The following is a 23,344-nucleotide window of genomic DNA, read 5'->3' on the forward strand; positions in this document are numbered from 1 at the left end:
ACTGTCTTTAGACAGAAAAATATCGCAGTATTATTTTCCATACACAGAAAATTTTTGCTCCAAAAAGTTCTAAGCAGAAGGTGTTCCAGATGGTGTAGCTTTAATGTGTATTCTTTGTATACTTTAAAAATTATTATTTTGAAAAATAAAGCTTTCTTGATCACACTTAAGGCTTTCTGGAGTAATATTTGTTGCTGTTATTGGGACTTAGATTCTCTGCTTTTAAGAATTAGTCAGGATTTCTGTGTGTGGAAAAAAAAAAGCATTTTTTTTTCTGTTGATAGTCAGTGAATGTTCCTGACCACGATGAGGTCAGAAGGCACTGTCCTGGACAGAAGGTTATATATCCATTGTGACTGAAACTTTCAATAAATCACAACATCCTTTTCATAAAATTGGAAAACTCTTTCTGCACTTGGCCCTCATTCTCTGATAAATAAGTTACTGTGTTCACCATTCACATTCTATAGCTTCATGCTCATTTGTCAAAGACACTTAATTATTAAGCTTTTATGGAAAGGCTGTTGGTTATACTATACACAATATGAATAACTCTGCTGTGTCATCAGAAACAGAACAAACGAACCTTTTTGTTTGTTTGGTTTTCTGTTTTAATTTTTTTAAGATTGCTTAGTTGACCTACAGTAAAGCGTCATGCACTTGATGGCTCTGAAGCCTGACTCCATTTGGTTTTAACTGCAAATTCCAGACATAAAGAAACTAACACTGGGGAATAAAGACTTTTTCAGTATGTTTCACAATTACGGAACAGACTACTTTTCTCAATTTGGGAGATTAACACCCTGAGTTTAAGGTTCTTATTTCATATAAACTTACTACTTGTGATGTTTTTCCCCCTCCCTGAATTGTGTTTTATAGCGGCTGATACGTTAGCAATACTCTCCAGGGTGAATTATCTTAAAGTGGTTTCTCAATTGTGCATGTAATTGCAAATTAAACAGTAGCCGATTGCCCACAATATTAGCTCGACTGCTTTTGTAACTTTCTGATGATTTAATTCGTAGAGATAGTTCAATCTGCGTGTTGCCAAGACACACGAAACACACTTCTCTCACCACCCCCACAGGTTTGCAGAAAGAAAGGGACTTTTCAAACTTACGTTATCAGGTGATACATTTTTTGTTTTGTTTTGTTAAAGAGAATTATGGTAAAGGGAATAGGTGACTACTTAACAAAAGGTGGATTTTAAAGTGTATATTACTTGCTTCCAAAATTTATTTCATTCAATTCAAAGCAACTTCTGAACACCAGAGTGTAGGCTTATGAACAAATAAATGCAATGTGGTGCGAAAAAAAACCCATAAAAGGGTGAGAGGACCCTTCTAGATAAACGGCATTGAGGTAATAATTTTTATTTTTAAGAATAAAAGTATATTTAAGTGGCTTTGGAATCCTAGATAGGATTAGAGTAGGAAGAGATAAGAGGTTAAGAGACTAAGTTATTCCAAGAAGTGGGAACAGTAGTTTCCCAGAAATCGGACGGGCTCGGGAACAAGTTCAGTTCAGGCTGGCCTTAACCGTCAGTTTTTGAGGAGGAAGCCTGAACCAAAGGGCCTGGAAAGATAAGTTGATCCCTTATTAGTATTATCAATTCAAGGTCATTTATAACTTGCTTTGTTCTGGAAAGGACTGCGGGCTCTTCTGTACTAGGATACAGAAGCCTTTATTTTTTCATTTGTTTGTTAGCAAACTTGAAACAAGACTGTCTCCCATTACTGTAGGTGATTGCCTAATCATGTGTAGAGATGAAATTGAAAAACTGGAGGCTTTGCCTTCCTCAGGGAATAGTGTGCCTTGACACTTTACTGAACTGTTGGCTTCAGAGGAAACAAGCCATTTAAGCTAATACTTCTTTCTGCATTATTCTTGTGATACTGTCTCTGCCTCTGCAGATTTTCTTGATAATTGTTTGCCTGTTTCTGCCAGAAATTCCACTTCTAAGCAGCAGTATATTATCTGAAGTTGTGGGGGAAAATACTGTTTCTTTATAAATTAAAATGAGGGTGATTGATGGATGCAATGACAAAATGAAGCGTGCCATACTCTCATTTCTGTCCATGAAAAATAATTGTCATGGAACACACCCTCCCTCTTCAAATAGCTAGAGACCCGAGAAAAACATATGGGATGAACCATTTTCAAACTTGGAGACAGTAGGCATCCAGGTTGGGGATCATGGAGAGAAAGGTAACAAGTGACATGAGGCTTGAGATCACCTTGGCTTCCTATCTGTAGGCACATTTCAGACCCTGGCACAGGGAATGGGGACGCCCACGTGCAGTGTGGTGGTTCTGCTTCACTGAAGAGGTAGAGATAGGATTTGGGGAAGCGGTGGTAGTTAAACGTTGCAGGGTAGAGTGTCAGAGCAGAGGGGGAGATGTGTAGAGATGGAGTTCCAGAAATCTTCATAGGCATCCCCTTTTGTCTTCAGTGCAGTACTAACCTGCATATTTGCAGGCTGAATCTCCCGCACACTCCCATGATGTGCTATGAGTTGAACAGTTCCAGAGCTTAGACAGTGTTGGAGTGGGTTCAGATTTTATCCAGCCAGGTTAGACAGCCCTCATTAAACACACAGAGCATTGTAAAGACCCAGAAAGTAACTAAGCCTACACTGGCTCTAGGGTAAAGGCTGCTCCATTTTTACCTTACTAAGCTTAAAAGACCTCTCCACAAGTAATTTAGTTACCTGGGGTCAAACAGGCAAAAGATGCCTAAACAGACATCAACACCTTTTAAAGGAAGACAACACAATCCTGACACTGAGCTTAACACTCATGATGTCTAGCATACAGATAAAATGACTAGTGATGGGAAGAATCTGCAAATCAGTTGGTAAGAACAGACCCAGAAATGAGAAAGGTAATGAAATTAGCAAAGAATATAGACAGTAATTTGTAAATATTATAAACATGTTAAAAGATGTAAAGGAAAACATAAACATAGTGAGAAAAAAATCTAAAGAAAGAACCAAATGGAACGTTTAAAGCTGAAGAATACATTATCTGAAAAGAAGATTTTATTGTATCAGCTCAACACAAGAGTAGACTCTACCTAAAAAAATCTTAATGAATTTGAAGCCATGACAAAAGGAATTATCAAAACTTAAGCACAGAGAGAAAAGACTGAATAAAATGAATAGAGCCTCAGTGGCCTGTGGGGCAATATCAAGTATTCTTATGTAAGTATAATGAGAATCCCAAAGTGAGAGAAGAGAAAGATGGAGTAAAAACGAAAAAAAAAAATGTAAAGAAATGTGGCCATTTTCTTAATTTGATAAAAAACTATAAATTCACGCACATATACTAAGATCAACATACCTCAAGCATGATAAAGACAGTCTACATCAAGGCACATCATAATCAAATTCCTGAAAACCAGTGTGAGGAGGGGAAAAAAAAGACGTTAAAATAGGGGACAAAGATGAGAATGTCTTGTCAGAAGTAGTGCAAGACAGAAGATAGTTTAATGAAATCTTTTAATGTGCCAAGGGGGAGGGAGGGACAAAAAAAATAAATAGACAAAACAACAGCTATTAGCCTAAAATACCTTATTTAGCAAAAATATCTTCTAGAAGTGAAAGTAAAATAAAGTATTTTTTTTGTCCAGACAAATGCTGACTTATAATACAAGACTCAGTGTTTTTATTTTTGTATGAATGCCTAGGATATTATGTATTTTAGTCATATTTTGGGAGTGTGGTGTTTGTTTTCTAGTCGTGTTTAAAATGTTCTTCATATAGGTGAATTTATTTTTATACAGCCAGATTTATAGATACTATCATTTGTTCTGATTCTTATCAATAGACTAGGCTCAAATACGATAGTGTCTACTTTGTGGTTATTATATTGCAATTTTGAGAAAATTGTTTTTGTTAGTTTTGGGACTTGGTTTCTAGGTCTTATTGAGCCGTCTTGATTCATTATAGGATGTAGGGATATTTCTTTATAGGGCCTTGGAGTCCCCTTTAAAATTTATGCTGGGGGATTGGACAGTTAGGAAAATATATTTATCTATAATTAGAGTTCTTCAAAATAACTTTCGAGATTTTCAAGATGTAAGTTCATATTTCTTTGGAATCCTTATCCTGAAATGTAAAATCATTGTTTGCTAACACTTGAAATCACCAAGTTGGCCAGCATTCATGTTGAAAATCTCCTTTAAAGCTTTCTGCAGTGTGCGCAGAGTTTAGATGTCTCCAGAGAGGAAAGCTGTTGAGCTGAAGCTACTGAATGTCAGACGTCTGCTGCACTCGGTGATGTATTTTAGGATTCAGTCTTTGACAAGTTGACTCAGGAGTTAACTTGTCATTACTCATTCTGCCCTTCACTGGTTCACAAGGAGGCAGCTAAACTTGTCATCACAGGATTTCTTCTGACTAGAAAGAAAATTTGAAGTTTAAAACATTTACAGTTAATGGCAGAATTATATAGGTAATGTAGGAGGGCCGCTCGCTGTCTTTTGGGTTTCCTTTACTACTTTCTCAAATCCTCATTGTAGTTGTCTGTTTATAAGCAAACCTTTTCAATGATTTTATGTTGTATTTAGAGCTTAATTATCAGATAAAAAAACTAAGGCTCAAAAAAATGATACAATTTTCTCTTTACCTAAACTCCTGAATTTAGCAAGCGGTAATTTTGTTTAGGTCTACGTGAAGTAGGGGCTTGATATTTCTCAGGGAAATTACCCGAGTTATATAGTTTCATTTAGACAAATAAACCCAGCAGTAAAATGTTTTTGAGTTAAAGATGATGTAAGATAAGGGAAAATGCTTAAAAGGCATGACAGGACTATTAGAGCAAGTGCCAGAAATCTTCAAAAAGAAAATTACAAAACTGGAGGTCAGGGCTGCAATGGTGGTGTGGAAAATAAAATCCACAGATAAAGATGTACGGAAGCCAGAGATGAGGATTAGGGGCACCGGTGTCAGTGAAGGAGGAGTCATCACAGCAGGTTCAGAAGGTGTTAGAAGTGAGTGGAGTGTGGTGCCAGCAGCTTTATCTTCTTAGAGGAGCATCTCTTCTTCAAGAAAAGAAACCAAAGGAAAGAGAGGAGCACTTTTATTTTCTTTTAAATCAGGGCCAGTGAATTATTAGGAATGTGAAAGATGACCCCCTCCCCTCTCCTCCCCTCCCCCTGCAAAAACAATCCAGAGTTCATAGAACTCATTCCTTTCTCTTTGGGTTGAATCCAAAGTAGCTGTTCCACAGTCTGAAATTAAAATTAAATAGTTTTACTTCGCTGTAAATATACTTAAATACATCAGATTTTACTTTGTGTTTCAAATCGACTCCTGTTGATGTGATAGAACTTTGAAACTATTATATACCCACTAAATACCTGGCACTCTGCTGAAGTCTGTTGATACTGAGGTGCTTTCTTTGTTTGCACAAAGTTTGGGGTGTAGCAGCTAAAACATCCACACAGATACAGTAGATGCTATGATGGACAGTAGAGTGGATATTCTGCATTAAGAAGGGACACTTTTTTTTTTTGCTTTCATCACTTTTTTTTAACATTTTTTATTGAGTTATAGTCATTTTACAATGTTGTGTCAAATTCCAGTGTAGAGCACAATTTTTCAGTTATACATGAACATGTATATATTCATTGTCACATTTTTTTCTCTGTGAGCTACCATAAGATCTTTATATTTCCCTGTGCTATACAGTCTAATCTTGTTTATCTATTCTACAATTTTGAAATCCCAGTCTATCTCTTCCCACCCCCCACCCCCTTGGTAACCACAAGTTTATATTCTATGTCTGTGAGTCTATTTCTGTTTTGTATTTATACTTTTTTTTTTTTTAGATTCCACATATGAGCAATCTCATATGGTATTTTTCTTTCTCTTTCTGTCTTACTTCACTTAGAATGACATTCTCCAGGAGCATCCATGTTGCTGCAAATGGCGTTCTGTTGTCGGGTTTTATGGCTGAATAGTATTCCACTGTATAAGTATACCACCTCTTCTTTATCCAGTCACCTGTTGATGGACATTTAGGCTGTCTCCATGTCTTGGCTATTGTAAATAGTGCTGCTATGAACATTGGAGTGCAGGTGTCTTTTTGAAGTAGGGTTCCTTCTAGATATATGCCCAGGAGCAGGATTACTAGGTCATATGGTAAGTCTATTCCTAGTCTTTTGAGGAATCTCCAAACTGTTTTCCACAGTGGCTGCTCCAAACTGCATTCCCACCAGCAGTGTAGGAGGGTTCCCCTTTCTCCACAGCCTCTCCAGTATTTGTCATTTGTGGATTTTTGAATGATGGCCATTCTGACTAGTGTGAAGTGATACCTCATTGTAGTTTTGATTTGCATTTCTCTGATAATTAGTGATATTGAGCATTTTATCATGTGTCTATTGATCATTTGTATGTCTTCCTTGGAGAATTGCTTGTTTAGGTCTTCTGCCCATTTTTGGATTAGGTTGTTTGTTTCTTTCTTGTTAAGTCGTATGAGCTGCTTATATATTCTGGAGATCAAGCCTTTGTCGGTTTCATCATTTGCAAAAATTTTCTTCCATTCCGTGGGTTGTCGTTTTGTTTTACTTATAAGAAGGGACACTTATTACACAGTAAGCTTGGGAGGAAGGGAGGGAGATGGGAATGGAGTGTCAGGGAGGGTTACCTGGAATACACCAATGGGGAGGAGTTGAAGTAACCAGCCAAAGGGCAGGAGATACTTGTTGTAAGGACAAGAATGTGTGAATTTCTTTTCCTTCCTTCCTTCCTTCCTTCCTTCCTTCCTTCCCTTTCTTTCTTTCTTTCCTTTCTTTCTTTTCTTTCGGAATGGCAGAGTTGGAGGGGAAGGTGTGGGCCAGATCATAAAGGTCTTTTAATCTTGAAAACTCCAGAGTTGCTGCAGAAGGACAGTGATCAGGAAGTGATACCATTAGCTTTGCATTTTAGAAAGACCATTCCAGCAGTCTTGAGCAGTAGGGACTAGAGAGGTGGAGAATTGGGAAAGACATTTTGTTTGGAGTGGCTTTAGTGACCTCAAGGAGCAATAGAAAGACCTGAAATAAGGCAGTTTTGGAACAAAGGGCGGGCAGAGCAAGTATGTCAGGGAATGGGAATCAATGGAATGTCGTGATTGAGTTCATGGGGCAATGATGGGGTGGGGGGCAATCCACATGCTAATCCTAGATTTCTGGTGTGATAAGTACAGGAAGTAGGACCAGTTTGGTAGGAGGAGGAACAAAGATTTGACATGCTTGTGACACATTAAGGTGAAGCTGTCTGAAAAGTCACATTAACTAGTATTATGGTTTATTAGTTACCGATATTATATTTATTGAGTGCTGAGGTATGTACTGTTATTATCTTCATTTTGCCAGTGATGAAACTGAGAACCAAAGAAGGGTGATAACTTGTCCAAGGTCATAAAGGAAGTGAGTGCAGAGCTAAAACTTGAGTTCTGGAATTGACTGGATTTCCACTCTCTTAGCTGCTTTGTGCTCTTGCTCTTCAATCCCTTGGAGATCTGATCTGTGAGACAGTTATCTCCTGGAGACAGGGATTTGGGAGTTACCAGCTTAGATACAGGGGACGAAACCACTGACCTGGACCTGGAGAGTCTTTGGAAGTTCCTGTGAGTGCACTGAGGTTACAACTTCATTTTCTTTTCAGAAAGAGGAAGTGAGCTTGGGAAAGAAATTGAGAGACCAGAAAGATAGGAAAAGTCGGAAAGAATTGTGCTACAAAAGCCAAATTGGGTGATAATCTTTTTCCTTTTTTTTTTTTTGTAAGAATTGAAATCATGAACAGTTCTAAAATCTTGAAAAACATAACCCCAAATATCCATTAGAAGTCACGGCGATGCTTGCCAGAACAGTTTCAGTTCAGTTATTCAGAAACAGGATAAAAAGGGGAAGACAAGTGAGACCACGAGTTGAGGGGACTTTCTGGACTCTATGGAGAGATGTGATGGTATAAAGGAAAGAGGGATTGAGTGAGTGGAAGCTGGTGGTAGACAGAGGATTTTTCTTCTGAGGGATGAGACAAGATCACACTTAGAAGGATTTATGGATAATTTGTGTAGAAGTAAGAATTTTTTTAGAAGCAAACTTTCAATGTGGAATGCTTTTTAAACCTTACAGAACATTATACATCCATGGGCATACAAAGTTGGATTTCACAGTCTGGCATACTGCAATTGAAAAAGCAGCAGGTACAGATGGTCGTGCGTTACAAGATCAGCAGCTCAGCAAAAATGACGTCCCCATTATCGTGAACAGCTGTATAGCGTTTGTTACACAGTATGGTAAGTAGCAAAGAGTTCCTATTCAACCCCCAGAACTCGTAGTACCATTCGTACAGTTTTTAAGTCGTACCTCCATCGGGCTGAATGAGAGCCCTTTGTATCTGTAAACCCATCAGTGAAAAGTAAACATATAGTCACTGTTCAGCTAAATGCCATTCCTTCTCCCAATAATGCTCATTTAAATTATATTACTTTTACCTTTTCCTTCTTTTATTTAAGTGACATATTAGAAAAATCTGTATTGTAAAATGTATATTAAAAACTGATCGGGGGTTGTACTTTTCAGAGGTTACAATTCTACGGTAAAGTCTAGGGATGCTCAGTGCTGCCCGGGTGTGTTCCTAGAAGTGGTAAACCTTGGGACAATGTGTAAGAGAACTTAGTTTTGTTGGCTGGCATACAAAGTGTGTGTGTATTTATTCCATTCAATATACTGTTGGTCACATGTTTTATGTTAAGAATCTTGGTTATTAGTTGTAATAGTTTGACTTGTAACAGATATTTTTATGAATAGTTTGCAGGTTAAAACCAACTTGATTCATATCTACATGGTACAGCTTCATTTTAATTTAATATGCCGTGATAGTATTTTAGATATGCCTGAAAAGTAAAGTATGCCTTTATGGTTCATTTCTATTTTCAAATTACTATGCACACTTCAGATTCCTTCTGGCTGTTCTGTATTTCCTTAATACTCTAAAAGGTAGGCATTTCCTAGCTATATTTTGATAAAAAAAAAGTTTTGTCCCTTTTAAATTGTAGATAAATGCCATTAATGTAGATTGTACATGCAGAAAAGAATAAAGTGATTTATCTGATATTTTGGAAGCTATATTAACTTTCGTTGTTCTCCTAATATTAAAAATATCTTTGGTTGGTTTTAATTTGAGAAGAAGGTGTAATCAGTGAGAGAGCTGTAGTAAGACATTGTGTTATGAGTTTGTTACTTAGTTATTGAGCGTCTGTTGTGTGTCAGCTGCTGAACTTGGTCCTGGAAATTCAGCAGTGAGAGTAAAGGGTGAAGGATAAAGCTATAAATCATGCCTTCCAGTATGAGAACTAACAATGAACTGATGTGAAACACAATGACAGAAAAAACAAAGGCTATAAAGAAACTAATTCTGGGAAATTACATTTAGAATACGTGTATGTTAATCTTATTTTTTTCCTAGGGAGAGTGCCCTTTTAAGTATTTCACAATTATCATTAATATTCAGATCTATCAAGTTTGACTTCTGTATCTATTGTAAATATGTATGTAATCACATTATGTGGGATTGCTCTTTGAAGTTCCTTCCTTTGATAGTATGTTTATATTTTTCTTATCAACTGTAATCATCTATTTGAAAATGGGGGAAGAAGAGGGTTATCATCTCCATTTACTAGTAGTTCCATATTAGTGCACTTGCATTTTGCAGCTATAAATGAATTGCACACATACTATGTTTTAGCAAGAGCATAACCTCACTGAGAATTTTCACATCATGTTAGTTTCATAATGGCATAAGGTCTTTCTTAAGCTGACAAATGATTAAAATAACTTGATTAGCTCCAGTGTATCCAACTTAATGTTTCTCTAGGGAAATCAGAAGTTTCTTTGTGTTTATTTGAATTTAAAATCATTAAGCATTAGATTGTTTTCAGCTAAATTTCATACATTATAACTACTTTGTAGCTCTAGCTTAAGGTACATTAACTTGCATATTAAAGTAATAAAACCAATAAAAAAGACTACTTATTTATTTATTTACTTTTTAATGAGCAAAACCTGGAGGAAAACCCCAATTCACCAGCATGTGTAGAAGGGAAGACTTCATATGAACTTAGAAAACACCCAGTGATTATAGGATGCAGGTGGTTGGCTCAGAGCCTTTATGGTCACAATTTGAACTTCCTGATCTTTGGGTTAAAATCTAAAGGCCATTTTTTTTGTGCATATAGTGTCAAGTTTACCATGTAATTCTTAAGAGTTTCATTTTTTTAATGAGTTATAGAATTTGGTTCTTGAGGGAACTTAATTTATGTAAATAAAATTTAATTCAAATTCACGATCATTTAACTTATGCACCAGCTATTAGAAATTCACTCAACTAGGAATATAATATCTCAGAAACTTAGTCACATATTTTTTGGTAGAATTTACTTATGCTTATATCGTGGCCATGAATTGAGTACTTAACTGAGTTCTTCTAGGCACTGTGTAGCTGCTGTATACAGAAAATAGGACATGGTCTTTGCCTTCTAGGAGTTTACAGATTGTGGATCAAAGACAAACAAATGGGCCAAGAGTTACATCTTAAGTGTACATAATTCTATGGCAGAGAGGTTCAGGGGTTGATACAGGTGTCCATGGTTTAGGGATGAATTCCCCCCAGTGTCAGGGTGGTCATGGAGGGCTTCATGGGTGAGGCATGGAACCTACCATGAGTCTCAAAAGAAACGAGGGCTACTTAGGAGAAGGAGAGACTAGGGATTCTGGGAAGAAGAAACTGTGTGCCCAGCTGTGGAGTCATAAAGGAAGTTGCCTGTTCAGGGAACTTTGGGTAGTTAAATGTGGCCAGAACTTAGTGTAAGAAGAGTGGATGGATACAAGAGGCAGGAGTGTTAGGGTAATTTATGTAGGCTCTTATGTATCACATTGAGATCCTCAAAACTTGCCCTCGAGGCAGTGAGAGGTCTGTATCCATATTTTACGTGAGAATTTGGGTGCACAAAATAGTCATAGCATATGAGATGGGAAAAGGGGACAGTTTTGATAAAGAAGGCGTGATGAACAACATATGTGGTGTAGTATTTTTTTAATACAGTAAGTGAGAAAGAAAGGTTCTGACTTATAAAGGACTGGGGAAAAGGCAATAGCATAGAAACAACATATACCATATAAATTACCATATAAATACTGTATAAAGACCAGTTGGGATTGGGAGGTGAAGTAGTAAATAGGGCAGGAGTTAATTTGTCCATATGTATAAGTATTGCTTGTGTGTTGCATGTATTGTATGTAGCGTATGTGTATTATAGTACATGTATGTGTTTGAAATTTTAGAAATTAAAACCTGAGTGGAAATGTACATGCAATAGTTGAAGTGACCAAGATGGATGGGTTCATCCAGGGAATTTTGTAGAGGAGTGGGAAAGAGAAGAGAACTGAGGATGGATTCCTGGAATCATCAATAAATACTAGATAATAGAGTAAACAGAGGACTGGAAGAGTAGTCATAGAGGAGGAGGATAAAAGATGAGATCATAATATCATGAAAGCCTTAAGATTAACAGAATTTTAACAGGGATTCATTTAGAGTGTCAGATCCTGCAAGGGGTTCTTATTACATAAAAACTGAAAAGCATCTAGAAAGTAGGCTGTGTTGTTGATATTCTTGATGAAGATGGTCCCAGTAGAGTGGGAACTGAGCACTGTTGCGAGATAATGTGGTTAAAGTATATTATTAACAGGGATTTGAAGTGGGGGAAGGAATAAACATAGGAAACTCAGATTAGTTTTGGAACGAAGAGAGATAAGAGAGCTGGGAGGGGCCAAGAGGACTTAAAATTTTGGGGGGGTGGTTTGTATCATCATTCCTCCAACTAACCACTGCTACTCCTCTTATTTTGTATGGGGAGCTTGATGAATCCATAACTTTGAAAAGGACATGACCCAGCTTTTCATCTAGGAGGAGGTGAAGGTGGGAACAGACAGAATTAATATACAAATCTGAGTGCAGAGAGTTGAGGAAATTTATACCAGAGAGCCTCACTTTTGTCAGTGAAACTGGAGGCAAGTTTGTGTTCTGGGAGTCTAAGTGAAGGCAGAGCACTTGAGGTAAAGGAACGTTTGAAAATTGTGCTATCAAGAACTGGGGGGAAGGGCTGGCAAGGGCTTGCTAAAAGCTGGGGATAGGATAGTGTGTCCATTAGGTTTACATTAGAAATGCTAAAGTTGGAGGGGAGCTTTTTTCTCTCATACATGTTTATATCAGGTCTTGGATAATGATTCTGTCTTGTGCGTCATCCCAGTGCAAAAATTGGTTCTATTTTTAAGATATCAAAGTGGATTTTGACTTGAGCCTTTTTTTCATGTAACTTTTTTTTTTTTAAACAAAGGTTTAGGGTGCAAATATATCTATCAGAAGAATGGAGACCCTTTGCACGTAAGTGAACTCCTCGAGAGTTTCAAAAAGGATGCAAGAAGCTTTAAATTGAGGGCTGGAAAACATCAGCTGGAGGATGTGACGGGCGTGTTGAAAAGTTTTCTCTCCGACATTGACGATGCACTTCTCACCAAGGAGCTCTATCCCTACTGGATCTCTGCCTTGGGTAATACATCTGTTTACATATGTTTATATGTTTATTGTGTTTATCCTACAGAACAGCATAAAGGCTTGTCTTCTCATTTGATAATAGATTTTTAAAATCTCCTTTGATAATCTGAACATTTAATTGAAAGGAACAACGGACATAGTGGTTCAGAACAGAAATTGTGCAAACATCAATAGTTGTTTCTATCTGCCTCAAAAGAAATTTATGGTGATAATTGCTAAACAGTGTTTTATGGTAATACGTTTTCTGTAGATTTCGTAGTGCTTACTTTGCCTTAACTTTGGAAGTAATATAGTCAAGTCCACATGGGCTTTTCATTTCTCATTAACATTAAAATGAAATGTTTAATACAAGATTTGTTTTCCATGATTTTCCCATATGGCTCTTTGACTTTCCTTTTTCATTTATTCTACCTCTTTAGAGTTACTCAACTTTTTCTTTTTCTTTACTGTTTCTTCATTATCTCTTGATTCTGTCTAATAAAATAAAAGAAAAAGAAACTCTTCTACACTGTAAGAGAACTTATTTAAGAAATGATCCTAGGAAAGTAGTTTATTAAATCAGTTAATCAGACAAATTGATTTCAGTAAAACCTATATTTACATCAGTTAATTCAGAATAGCTCCTTTTATAGAAACATTACAACAGTAAAGACTTTTAAATGGAAATGTTGCCTTAAATCCCAGATTTCTAATAGAGGTACTTTTACTTTTCAAATTATTTTATAGTCTTTGTCCCCACACCTATGATTTATGTGTAATCTTTGTTTTGTTAATAAACCGAACACATTTCCCAAATATTAGCAATGCTTTCAACATGATGATATTGAATCTTCATTTTTTTCAATTTTTAAAATATATCATTGAATTATACCATAATTTAGTAATATATTTTTCTCTTGTACATTTAATCTGTTTTGAGTTTTTTTTTTTGGAAAATGACTTTTGAATTTGACTATACGATGTTCCTCTGTTGAAAAATTGATTTTTTAATTGAAAGTATTTGTTTAATCTAAAACATAATATATTTTAAGGGCTTGATTTTGAGATGATGTCACAAAACATCCAGTTTGAAAAATAATCCCAAGAATGACCCTTTTCTGTGTCAGCAAAAGAGGGGAGTATTGTTATTAAAATAAAGCTTTTCACAATTTCACTGCCTAGTTCAGAGGTTTTTTATTTGCTTCTCGATACTTCTCAAATCAATAGGTTTAACTGTCATCACAAGAAAAGTTGATTGTATAATTTTCTGGAATATAAAATGTGGAAATAGATAAAATACATCTTTGTAAGCCCAGTTACCTTGCCACCCTCATTTTTGTTTGAAGAACTTTTTATTGTAATTTATAATCACGAAGTTATTTATAGTATCTCTATTTTACAAAGAATTAAAAATTTGTCTTTATTATAAAATCAGTTACCAAAAAATCTGTGACAAATACATGCTTGTACTGAAGTTGTCAAATTTAATGACAAAGATGTCTTTACTGTTGTCAGTCTACCGGGGGAGGCAGTTGGGAAATGTTAGCATATGTCAGAGAGGAATGTGTTTCACCTTTCGTTGGGATGTGAATCCTTGAGAATTTACTTGGAGAAGGATTTGAATATTGGGTCAAAGTGTTAAAAGTTCTATGCTTTTAGATCCGACGTAGCTCACCCTGACCTGTCAGAAAAGGGCCTTTTGTGGGATCTGACAAGAATAAACCAGAACTCTGGGTGACCTCACAGGAGAGCTCTCTTGGGTCCTGTGTGCCCAAGGCAAAGAATGCCTTTCAGTAGCATCTCACCTATTTGTATGATATATGATCTGTTCTTAAATTGTCTGAAGTCTGTGGCTAGTTGAATAGCTCATTGTATTTCCTCTATGACCTGAAATCTATCTTCAGTTTTACTTTCCAGTTACTTAAACTTTATTTTGAAAATGTCATGTATTTTATTCTTGTGAGATTTGTGAAAATACTCTATACTGGCATGACTTGTTATGAGTGTAGTAGCATTAATGACATGTTGCTAAATAATGCAGTTACTTCCATAGTTAGAAACTGGATGACACGAGGGAAAATATTTGGATTATACCAGGGATGATAGGTAATTCTTAATTTACTTCTAGTATAGTCTTTGGTTTTTTTAAATTATTTTTAAAAAGTTTTTTTGGGGGGCGGGAGGTAATTAGATTTATTTATTTATGTATTTTATTTATTTATTTATTTATTTTAGTGAAGGTACTGGGGATTGAACCCAGGACCTCATGCATGCTAAGCACATACTCTATGCCTGAGCTATCCCCTCTCCCCTGCCCACAGTATAGTCTTTGAATGTCATTTGGGTGTTTTGCCCTTCTGGCTTTTAGAGAGTCATCTGCAAAGCACAGTTAAGTCAGTATGACCATGTTGACTTTTACAGATCTCACGTGTGGGCTAAATCAGTACAAAGGAGCCATCAGTTGCAGTTTTGAATAGGAGTGTACATTAAAAATGTGTCACAGAGCTTATTTCCTCCCCAGGGATCCAGACACCCTTTACAAGAGACCATGTACTTTCAAAGAATCTTTAGTGTGCTGCTGGCCTTCTGTGAATAGTATACGTAGGGCAAAGCAGAGAATGAAAAAGCCTTATTCCAGAGGTAGTTGGGAATCGCAAGGAGCCATACAAGTGCAATACACTTGATTTACAAAGTCAGCGCAAGTTATTGATGGAAGAGAGGTCCTTTATCTCCCCTGTGAGGGAGTAGGTTAGACCCAACCACCACTGCACATCTTCTAGAGTCTAGGACTCTGGGCGTCTTGTGTAGTTTCCCTAAGTATTTGACTTCTTGGGGTTAGGAGAGAGGAGGAACGTCTTTCCTTCTCATCCTCCTCTCTGTGATTAACTAAATCCTGTCCACACCAAAGGCAGAGGGTCCTTCCTCCTCTTAGTCTGCGTCATAGTGACCAGGGCCTGCACATGCCTTCTTCCCCTGTGCCCTTACCTTCTCCGAAGAGTTGAAGGTTCTTGGGCTGGGGAAGGGCCCCTTCTGTAGATCTGGGGGTACATACAATTCATAGCTCTGGGGTGGTTCATAGTTTGGGGAAGATTTTTATGATTCCACAAGGAAAAAAGATCAGAAATGTCATTTTCAAATAACCAAACAGTGAAGTCTTTCCATAGCTACAGTAAAAATCTCTTGGTGTATCTCTCCAATCTGTACTTTACTGTATTATTAATTGAATATATTCCTTTTAGCTGAAGTTCAGCAGTCCCTAAAGTTGAAGGTAAAATACAACCCTGGGTTTTGACAGTGCTTCATTTTTAATTACAGAGTGTGAGAACTGGAACGTATAGGCGTGGAATGTTCACGTAAATGCTTTTCCAGAATGACAGAAGTTTGAAGGTTTTTACTCGAGCTTGATTGCATCAATGAAATACCATTGTGAATGTTGTTTTAAAATACTGATATAATGCACATTTGTAATAGAGATCATTTGTCTAAACCTAAAATTTTGTGTGTGTGTGTGTGTATTTAACCTCCAGACATCCAAGATGACAAGGAAAGAATTAAAAAGTACGGAGCATTTATACGCACTCTCCCGGGGGTCAACCAAGCAACGCTGGCGGCTGTAATTGAGCACCTGTACAGGTGGGTGGATTCATGAAATTTCTTGACATTTCAAACATGACACTGAGTAATCATTATTTCTTAAATTTAAATGACCATAGTTAACCTTCTACTTGTGACTGTGAATCTCTCGCCGTGTCTTAAGAATGGTTTCAAAATGGAATTCCCATCAACTATCACTTTAGTGTCTCCTTCTGGAATTAAGATACATTTCAGATAAATGGCACTGGAGATTGTCTTAAATGAATTACAAATAATCATGTGCAGCGTCCTCAAACACGTCCGGTACACAAGCAAGAGCTTCTCAGACACTTAAGAGGGAAGTTGGAGAAAGGAGTACAAGGACCAGAATTTGACGGCAGGAGTCTGCCTGTGAGCACAGTACATGCTTATTTCTTCATTATCAGTTTGTATCTAACCTGACTCTAATGTCTTGGTGTCAGATTGTTGATTAGATGAGGAAATTTTAAAAGACAAAAACGTTTTCTGTATCAGGGCATGTAGTCCTCTGCATTTGGGAGGGATAAGAGGGGAGGGATAGGAGGGCAGGACATCTGAAGGATGAGGTTTGAAAATAACCTTTTAAGTGGAAATGAAAGGTTTGTTGTTTCTTTTGCTATCAGCAAGAATTAATTACAAAAACTTAAATCAATGTAAATATTCTTAAGGAATATACTGTGGCTTCCTGCATGGATGCAATATTCCTTTGAATAAATTTCTATGATGCTGAATTCTACTCAGCTTACCTTATTTGGAGTTTAGATGTATATAAATCCTCCACAATTTGCCTTTTCTCTTAATCTTTCCTTTCCAGCCACCACTTACACACGCAAGCTCCGTTACTGTAAATCTGATTTTCTTATTGCATCACGCAAGTATAGCCTATAATTTGTGTAGTCCTGTCTCTATGCCTATGAGACACTGGGTCACATTTTTTTTTCTTTAAAGATTTTAATAGGTCACCAGGCTGATACAATTTAGAATGTTAATATTTTAAACAGTGAATTACACATAATTCTTAAACTTCTAATTCATGTTTGAATTTCACATGAGTTCCTTCCCATCCTTTTCTTCAACTAACATATATTTTTAGCTCCTACTCTGTACAATATAATGTCCATTAAGATTTCCTGTGAACAGAAGTAGTTGATAATACATGTGTGACAAAAACAGTCTTACATCCACAGTTCCCAGAGAGCACCAAGGACCCTGGGACATCACAGTGTGAACTCACAGGGATGCTGCAGGTCCTTTTATATATATTTTTAGGAAAACACAGCACCATCAGAACAGACTTTAACATGGAGAATTTTAGCATAAGACATGGAATTATAGAGGAGGGATCGAGAGCTCCATTGTGTGTTGAGGTCCAGGTGATGCTTCAGATTTAAAGGGTTAGATGAACTGGGCATGAGAGAAAAATAAGTAGAAGACGTGAGTGAAGGACATTTTCTAGGAAGCAGGTGTGCTTGGAGATGGGGTGGTTTGTAGGTGGCTGGCAGGAGGCTGTGAAGGCGCTTTTGGTCATGCAGAAACATTTGGATTGTATTCCTTTCAGTGATAAGGAGTGACTGATCCAATCTCTTGTAGGATAATCATGCCTGTCATCAGGAAGAGGTTAGAACAGAGGCAGAGAAACTGTTTAAGAAACAGTTTCCTTGGGTTTCTGATGAGAAGTCCTGAGTGAGAAGAGAGTAAGCTGGTGGAACATGGGACACTTAGGGATGCTAACGCAGGGGCAGAGAAATGAAGAAAGAAACGGAAAATACATAGTATATGTACTTGATGGCAGAAACTGAAGAAAGGTGAGGAGTATTAGAGGAGAATGCCATTGCAGAAGGAAGTCTCAGAGAGGTGGGAATGTTTGATAGTGTCGTCAAAAGTTGGAGAGGTCAATTTGGATAAGGTCAGGTTGATTTAGCGTTTACTTTCATCCCTGCCCTAGATAACAGATCACTTCCTCCGTGACTAACATTTACTTAATTCCATTCATCAGATATTTATTACAGACTACAGTGTGATTAACACGTCTCTCACTGTGAAATGCTTAGATTCTAGAGGCAGATGTGCAGATATATTTTCCAGATGTTTACAGTCTAGTATGATGAAAGTACAGAAGTGGTTTTAAGAGGGATGCCCACAATTATGACATCCTCCTCTATTAACTTGCAATTCCTTTTGCATCTTGTAAATCATATATGATGATTGCACTTGCTCCGTCTCCGCAATGCAATTTGGCATTTCACTGTGCGTTTCTTACATTATCATATATATTGCTGTCATATTTGCTTATTCTTCTTGTACCTACTTGATTCTTTACTCTTTATAGCCAGCTGCACCTACCTTAGTCTTGCTTTATTCCTTTGATAGAATTGATCTTCCTTTTTCAGTATCCATTTAAGAAATTTGCAAATGTAATTAGGCAATATGCACTATATGCTGCTATATGCACAGTCAGGGACAAATAGCACTAACAGATACTTTCATGTGAGTTACTCAGAGTCCGCGTGCATTTTTATCAGTGAAAATTTCCTTTTATTGGGGTGATGGCTGTAGTTTTTGTTTCCAATCACCTTGAACTTAATTTGTGAGTACATTATATGTTCTTTGTAAAACTCAAGTGTTGTAGTTTACTGATGTACTTTACTACTCAGGTCTGTTCACTGTAAAAAGCCATTCTTAGTGAAATCCAAGAAAAATGTAATTGTATTTTTAAATTAAGTGATTGCTTTTTGCTTTTTTGATTTGTATATTATCCTATTTTGAATAACCATCTAAACACATGCTGCCAGGTGTTTTCTTGCCTGATATGCACTTTCTGGGAAGTTGAACCTAGTCCTGAACTTCGAATTTGAAACTCCCAGCTATCTGCCTCCCAGGTCACCGTTCTGGCCTTGTTTTCTGCTTACATACTGCCCTTCTCCCTCTTTTATTTATGCTTCAGTCCCACAAGTCATTTGACGCTGTTCTACAAACACACCTTTCTGCTTTAGCTGCAGGTTGTCCATTACCTGGAATTGTCTGAATATGGGGGGGCTCCTTCCTCTAAAGTGACAATCAAGTACTGCTCTGTGACTTGTAGTAATAGCTCCTCTGACTTATACTCTTAACAAACTGTAAGCTACTTGAAAGAAAGAACTGTGTGTTTTTCTTTAGATCACCACTGCGCCTTACATATCAGAGACCTTCAATGTGTGTGTGTGTAAAAAAAAAAAAAAAAAGACGATAAATGAGTATTAAGACTTACAATTTCTATGAAATTTTCAAATAAAAATGTGTTGTAATAAGCTCTGCTTTTCTCGAACAGGGTTCAGAAATGCTCAGAAATCAATCACATGGATGCCCATAATTTGGCCTTGGTCTTTTCCTCCTGCTTGTTTCAAACTAAGGGACAAACTAGTGAAGAAGTGAATGTAATCGAGGACTTAATTAATAATTATGTTGAAATATTTGAGGTAAATATTTTATGTCCTGCCCTTGTTAAGATAGTTTTGATGTTACTGTTTGCAAACAAAAGTATGTATTTTAGGTTGAAGAAAATAAAAGATAGTTATATGATCCTTAGATTTTTAGATATAACTAGCTTTTTAAGCTATAGCCATTTATTTCAATTTGGCTGCTTTTAAAGCTTTTTTACCATCTGGTGTTTGTTGGACAGTGATTCTATTTATAGTGTTTTTATGGGTTTTTTTTTTCCTCTTCCATATATGTATGCATTAAGTACATGTACTTAGAAGTGTGAAATTATGAATGTCACAAATTCGGTAATAAAAGCCAGGCTGATCAGTTTTGCAATTGAAAGCATTTGATGTTTTCTTTTAATCATGCATGAATTGGGGGAAAAAAGAAATTCTGAAGTAATATTCTGTGGTTTTTATTGTCATCTCTGTTCTAATTATTTGACTCTTCAATTTGCTATTTTATGAAGTTAGTATTTTCATGTTTCATCAGAAAACTGTTAGGAAAGGGAGGATTTCTTAGTTCAAAGAAGTGAGAATAGAGACAATAAGCCCAGGATTTGAACAGGGGGATTAAAGGGGGCCTGGGTCAAAGGTCAGCTTCAGGTGCTTAACTGCTTCTGCCATCTCAGTCTTGTCATTTAAAACCTTTTGAGGCATTCTGTTAAGTGCTCTTGAATGAGAACTCTCGCTTTCCAGGGCTATGTATATATACAACCAGCTGAAATCAAATAGGTGAATGTAACAGGTTGCCTTTTGTAGAATTCTTACATTCTTCTAATAACTGATCATGAGATTCCATAGCCAAGGGAAAGAAACTGTATTTTAATAAAATAACACAGTTTGTGTCTTAATTTTTATAGGAACGGACATGACAATTGTTGGATTCCCTTTGCTCTTGTATCTCCTTTTTATTTCTTTCTGTATGTGTCCCCTGTTTTTGATCAATAGCAACTTCTTTGCAACAGTTCTGATGCTGAGAGATGAAAGACTTAGGGGAAAAATGTGCGGCTTTGCATGCTCTCTTTATTTTCTATTTTTTGTACTGTTAATAATGTTTATCTACGTAGTTTTGTTAAATCGAACTTTAAGCAAACAGTGGGAATTTCATAAACACTTACTGAACATTTCTGTTTGAGCAGTAAGTCTTGTCTCTCAACCTCCGTAAACTCTAACAAACTAGTCATCAGCCCTTTGCTTATTAAATTGCCTCAGCCAAGGGATTTCCACTGATGGAACCTGCAGCCTGATGTGGAATCATCATCAGAGGTTCTGAAGTTGAGGCTGAATCGTGTTGGCTTCATTTCTGCCCATGCCGTGTGGGCCCATGCTGATTAACATGGCCATTCTCATTTATTTTCAACATGTTGGTCTTTAAATTCCTGAAGAAGGTTATGTGAGGATGAGTATCATCACTCCTTGTATTTTATTAGAATGTCCCAAATTATATTTTAAACAGGTTAAAGAAGACCAAGTCAAACAAATGGACATAGAAAATAGCTTTATTACCAAGTGGAAAGACACTCAAGTGAGTAGTAATAGTTAGATCTCCAATAAATAAAAACATAAAAAAAAAAAACGAAAAACTTTCATTGTAAGTAAAGATATTTGTTGTGTTTATTTTCAAATTCGTATTTGAAGCACAATAAAAGAAATGGGGGAAAAGAGCCGAGGTAAAACAGTTGTGAAATTCTGCAGCTGATGCATACATGCAAAATGCCGAAGCATGGTAATATAAATTTGCCAAAACATAGATGGAAAAAACAGTTTTAATCATATCAGAACGTCCTTTATAAAATCAGCTTTTGTTTATAAAAGTGCTACTGAGAAAAATAGTGGGTTTCAGAGGAAGCATTTAAAGTCAAAAGAAATACTAGAATAAACTGAAAGTTCAGCCTCCCTCATGACTCTTTCCATTATGAGTTCGAAATTATAAGTTATTTCCTCTCTGCTTTTGCTTTGCATGCTCTTGGGTGATTGCACTAGTGGGAATGTTTCTGAAGTGCTCTTTGTAACATATGTTAATTCATGTCTTGAGTTGACTTTTCTAGATCTTCTCTTGCTTTCCTCAGTCGCATCATGTTGAATTTACGTGTTCAGGTGGCGCTGTGCTTTTCTAGGGTACTTTTCCTCCTTTGATGAATAGTCACTGGACCTTCTTAAAGTTGGTCTTTAATCCTCTTTTAATAACTAGGAATTGTGGTCGATTCAGGGTACCAATGTCAAGAATAAAAATGGGTCAAATATTCTATTTATAGATGCACTCGGGATGAGACAAATGCTTTCTTATTAGTCAAACCCTAAGTGCGCCTCATTCCTGAAATATACACCACTAATCAGAGAAGCCGTGGGAGCTGTCGCTCCATGTGAGGGAGATGAGGAAAGTCTTTCATCCTGGTGCCTAGATCCCCAGGTACTAACACTGTGACAGTAATTCCCTAAGAAAGTATTTCCTCTGTTTTGACCCAAAGGAATTAACGCAGCATCAAGAGGAGTTAGCTGTAACACTAAAAACTGCGGCTCATTATCAGTTACTTCTTGTGTTCTTTTTGGGGAAAGAGTTTCAGTCATGAAATAAAGGAGTGTGTGAGCCCAGGAGATAATCTTTGGCAACACTATCTATATTGTTATTGGATAAATTATGAATACCATTCTGCAGTTTGATCATTTGTATTCATACTACAATAAATGAGTCTTGAATGCTTTCTGATTAAGTAGAAGTAAAAATAAGAATTGTCTATAAAATAGAGTAATTGGGAGAGAAAAATAGAAGAGTTTGGAAGAAATCTATTCTTTGGCTGGAGTTTTTCTCTAATCCATTCAAAACTCTCCTCTGAAGTATTTTTCTGACAGTCTCTGTGTCTTATTCCTGTTTGAATTTCTGAGCTATTCTCGTTTTTGGCTGCACTCTGTGAGTTCTTTGTGTTTGCTTTTTTAATTTTTAAAATGTGTCTTTCCTGGAGAGTTGTTTATGCAAACACAAGGAGAAGTAAAACTGTCAAGTGTATCTTTTCTTCCCTAGAATTTTTGTGTAGCTTCAAAACTGAGGAAGAAAAACTAGAAGTAAGTTTTTCTAAGCCTGTAGTGTCAGAATAACTAAGAACACTTCTTCAAAGTACATTTTTAATGTTTTCCCCAGAAATTTACTCATCAGGTTTTATTCTGAGGTAAACTTAACTTCAGAATGGTTGTTCCTCACTTATGATCTTTTTTTAAAAAATAAACGATAGATATTATTTCTGAGTGGTTACATAACTTAAGGAAATTTCTGGAAAAAGCTACTCGGAATATTTTTCATAGATTCATTTGTTCCTTTGTTGATCTGTTCCACATGATACTGTCAATCTACACAGTGATATCTTATGCCTTTTATTTTCTGGCTTGTGTATTCGTCACTGAGTCTGTCGTCTTGGGTAGAATAGTGTCCCGGGTAATCCAGCACTTGCTGCTTGGCTAAAGATAATTAAAATTGAAACTTATCTTTAGTATCTCCTTATTCTGTCACTTCACTTTTAATTTTCTTTGCTAAATATGCTTTTTCTATTTGTAATTTAATGCCATTCTGACCTAATTTATCTTCAAATTTCAATTTTTGGACTTATCTCTTTGTTTCCACTGCAGCCAGATTTGTTATTTCAGTAAGAATGTTACAGGTATGTGAGGACGCTAAACTTTTGAGGAAGAGATAAAA

The 23,344-nt window shown here is 36.5% G+C and overlaps 1 protein-coding gene across 3 annotated transcripts in view; it reads left to right on the top strand.

Annotated features, from left to right (window-relative positions):
- ARAP2 (ArfGAP with RhoGAP domain, ankyrin repeat and PH domain 2) overlaps positions 1 to 23,344 on the top strand; it is a 162,737-nt gene that overhangs the window by 91,671 nt on the left and 47,722 nt on the right. For 2 of the 3 annotated variants that reach the window (XM_031686924.2, XM_072945364.1), the window contains exons 20-24: positions 8,122 to 8,285; positions 12,387 to 12,599; positions 16,111 to 16,216; positions 19,503 to 19,650; positions 21,113 to 21,181. In XM_031686924.2, the coding sequence (XP_031542784.1) occupies positions 8,122 to 8,285; positions 12,387 to 12,599; positions 16,111 to 16,216; positions 19,503 to 19,650; positions 21,113 to 21,181 (700 nt within the window). The remainder of the gene's footprint in view (positions 1 to 8,121; positions 8,286 to 12,386; positions 12,600 to 16,110; positions 16,217 to 19,502; positions 19,651 to 21,112; positions 21,182 to 23,344) is intronic. The other variant, XM_072945370.1, reaches the window with a different exon arrangement.

The sequence above is a fragment of the Vicugna pacos genome, chromosome 2 (genome assembly GCF_048564905.1).
Source record: "Vicugna pacos chromosome 2, VicPac4, whole genome shotgun sequence".
NCBI classification, from domain to species: Eukaryota; Metazoa; Chordata; class Mammalia; order Artiodactyla; family Camelidae; genus Vicugna; species Vicugna pacos.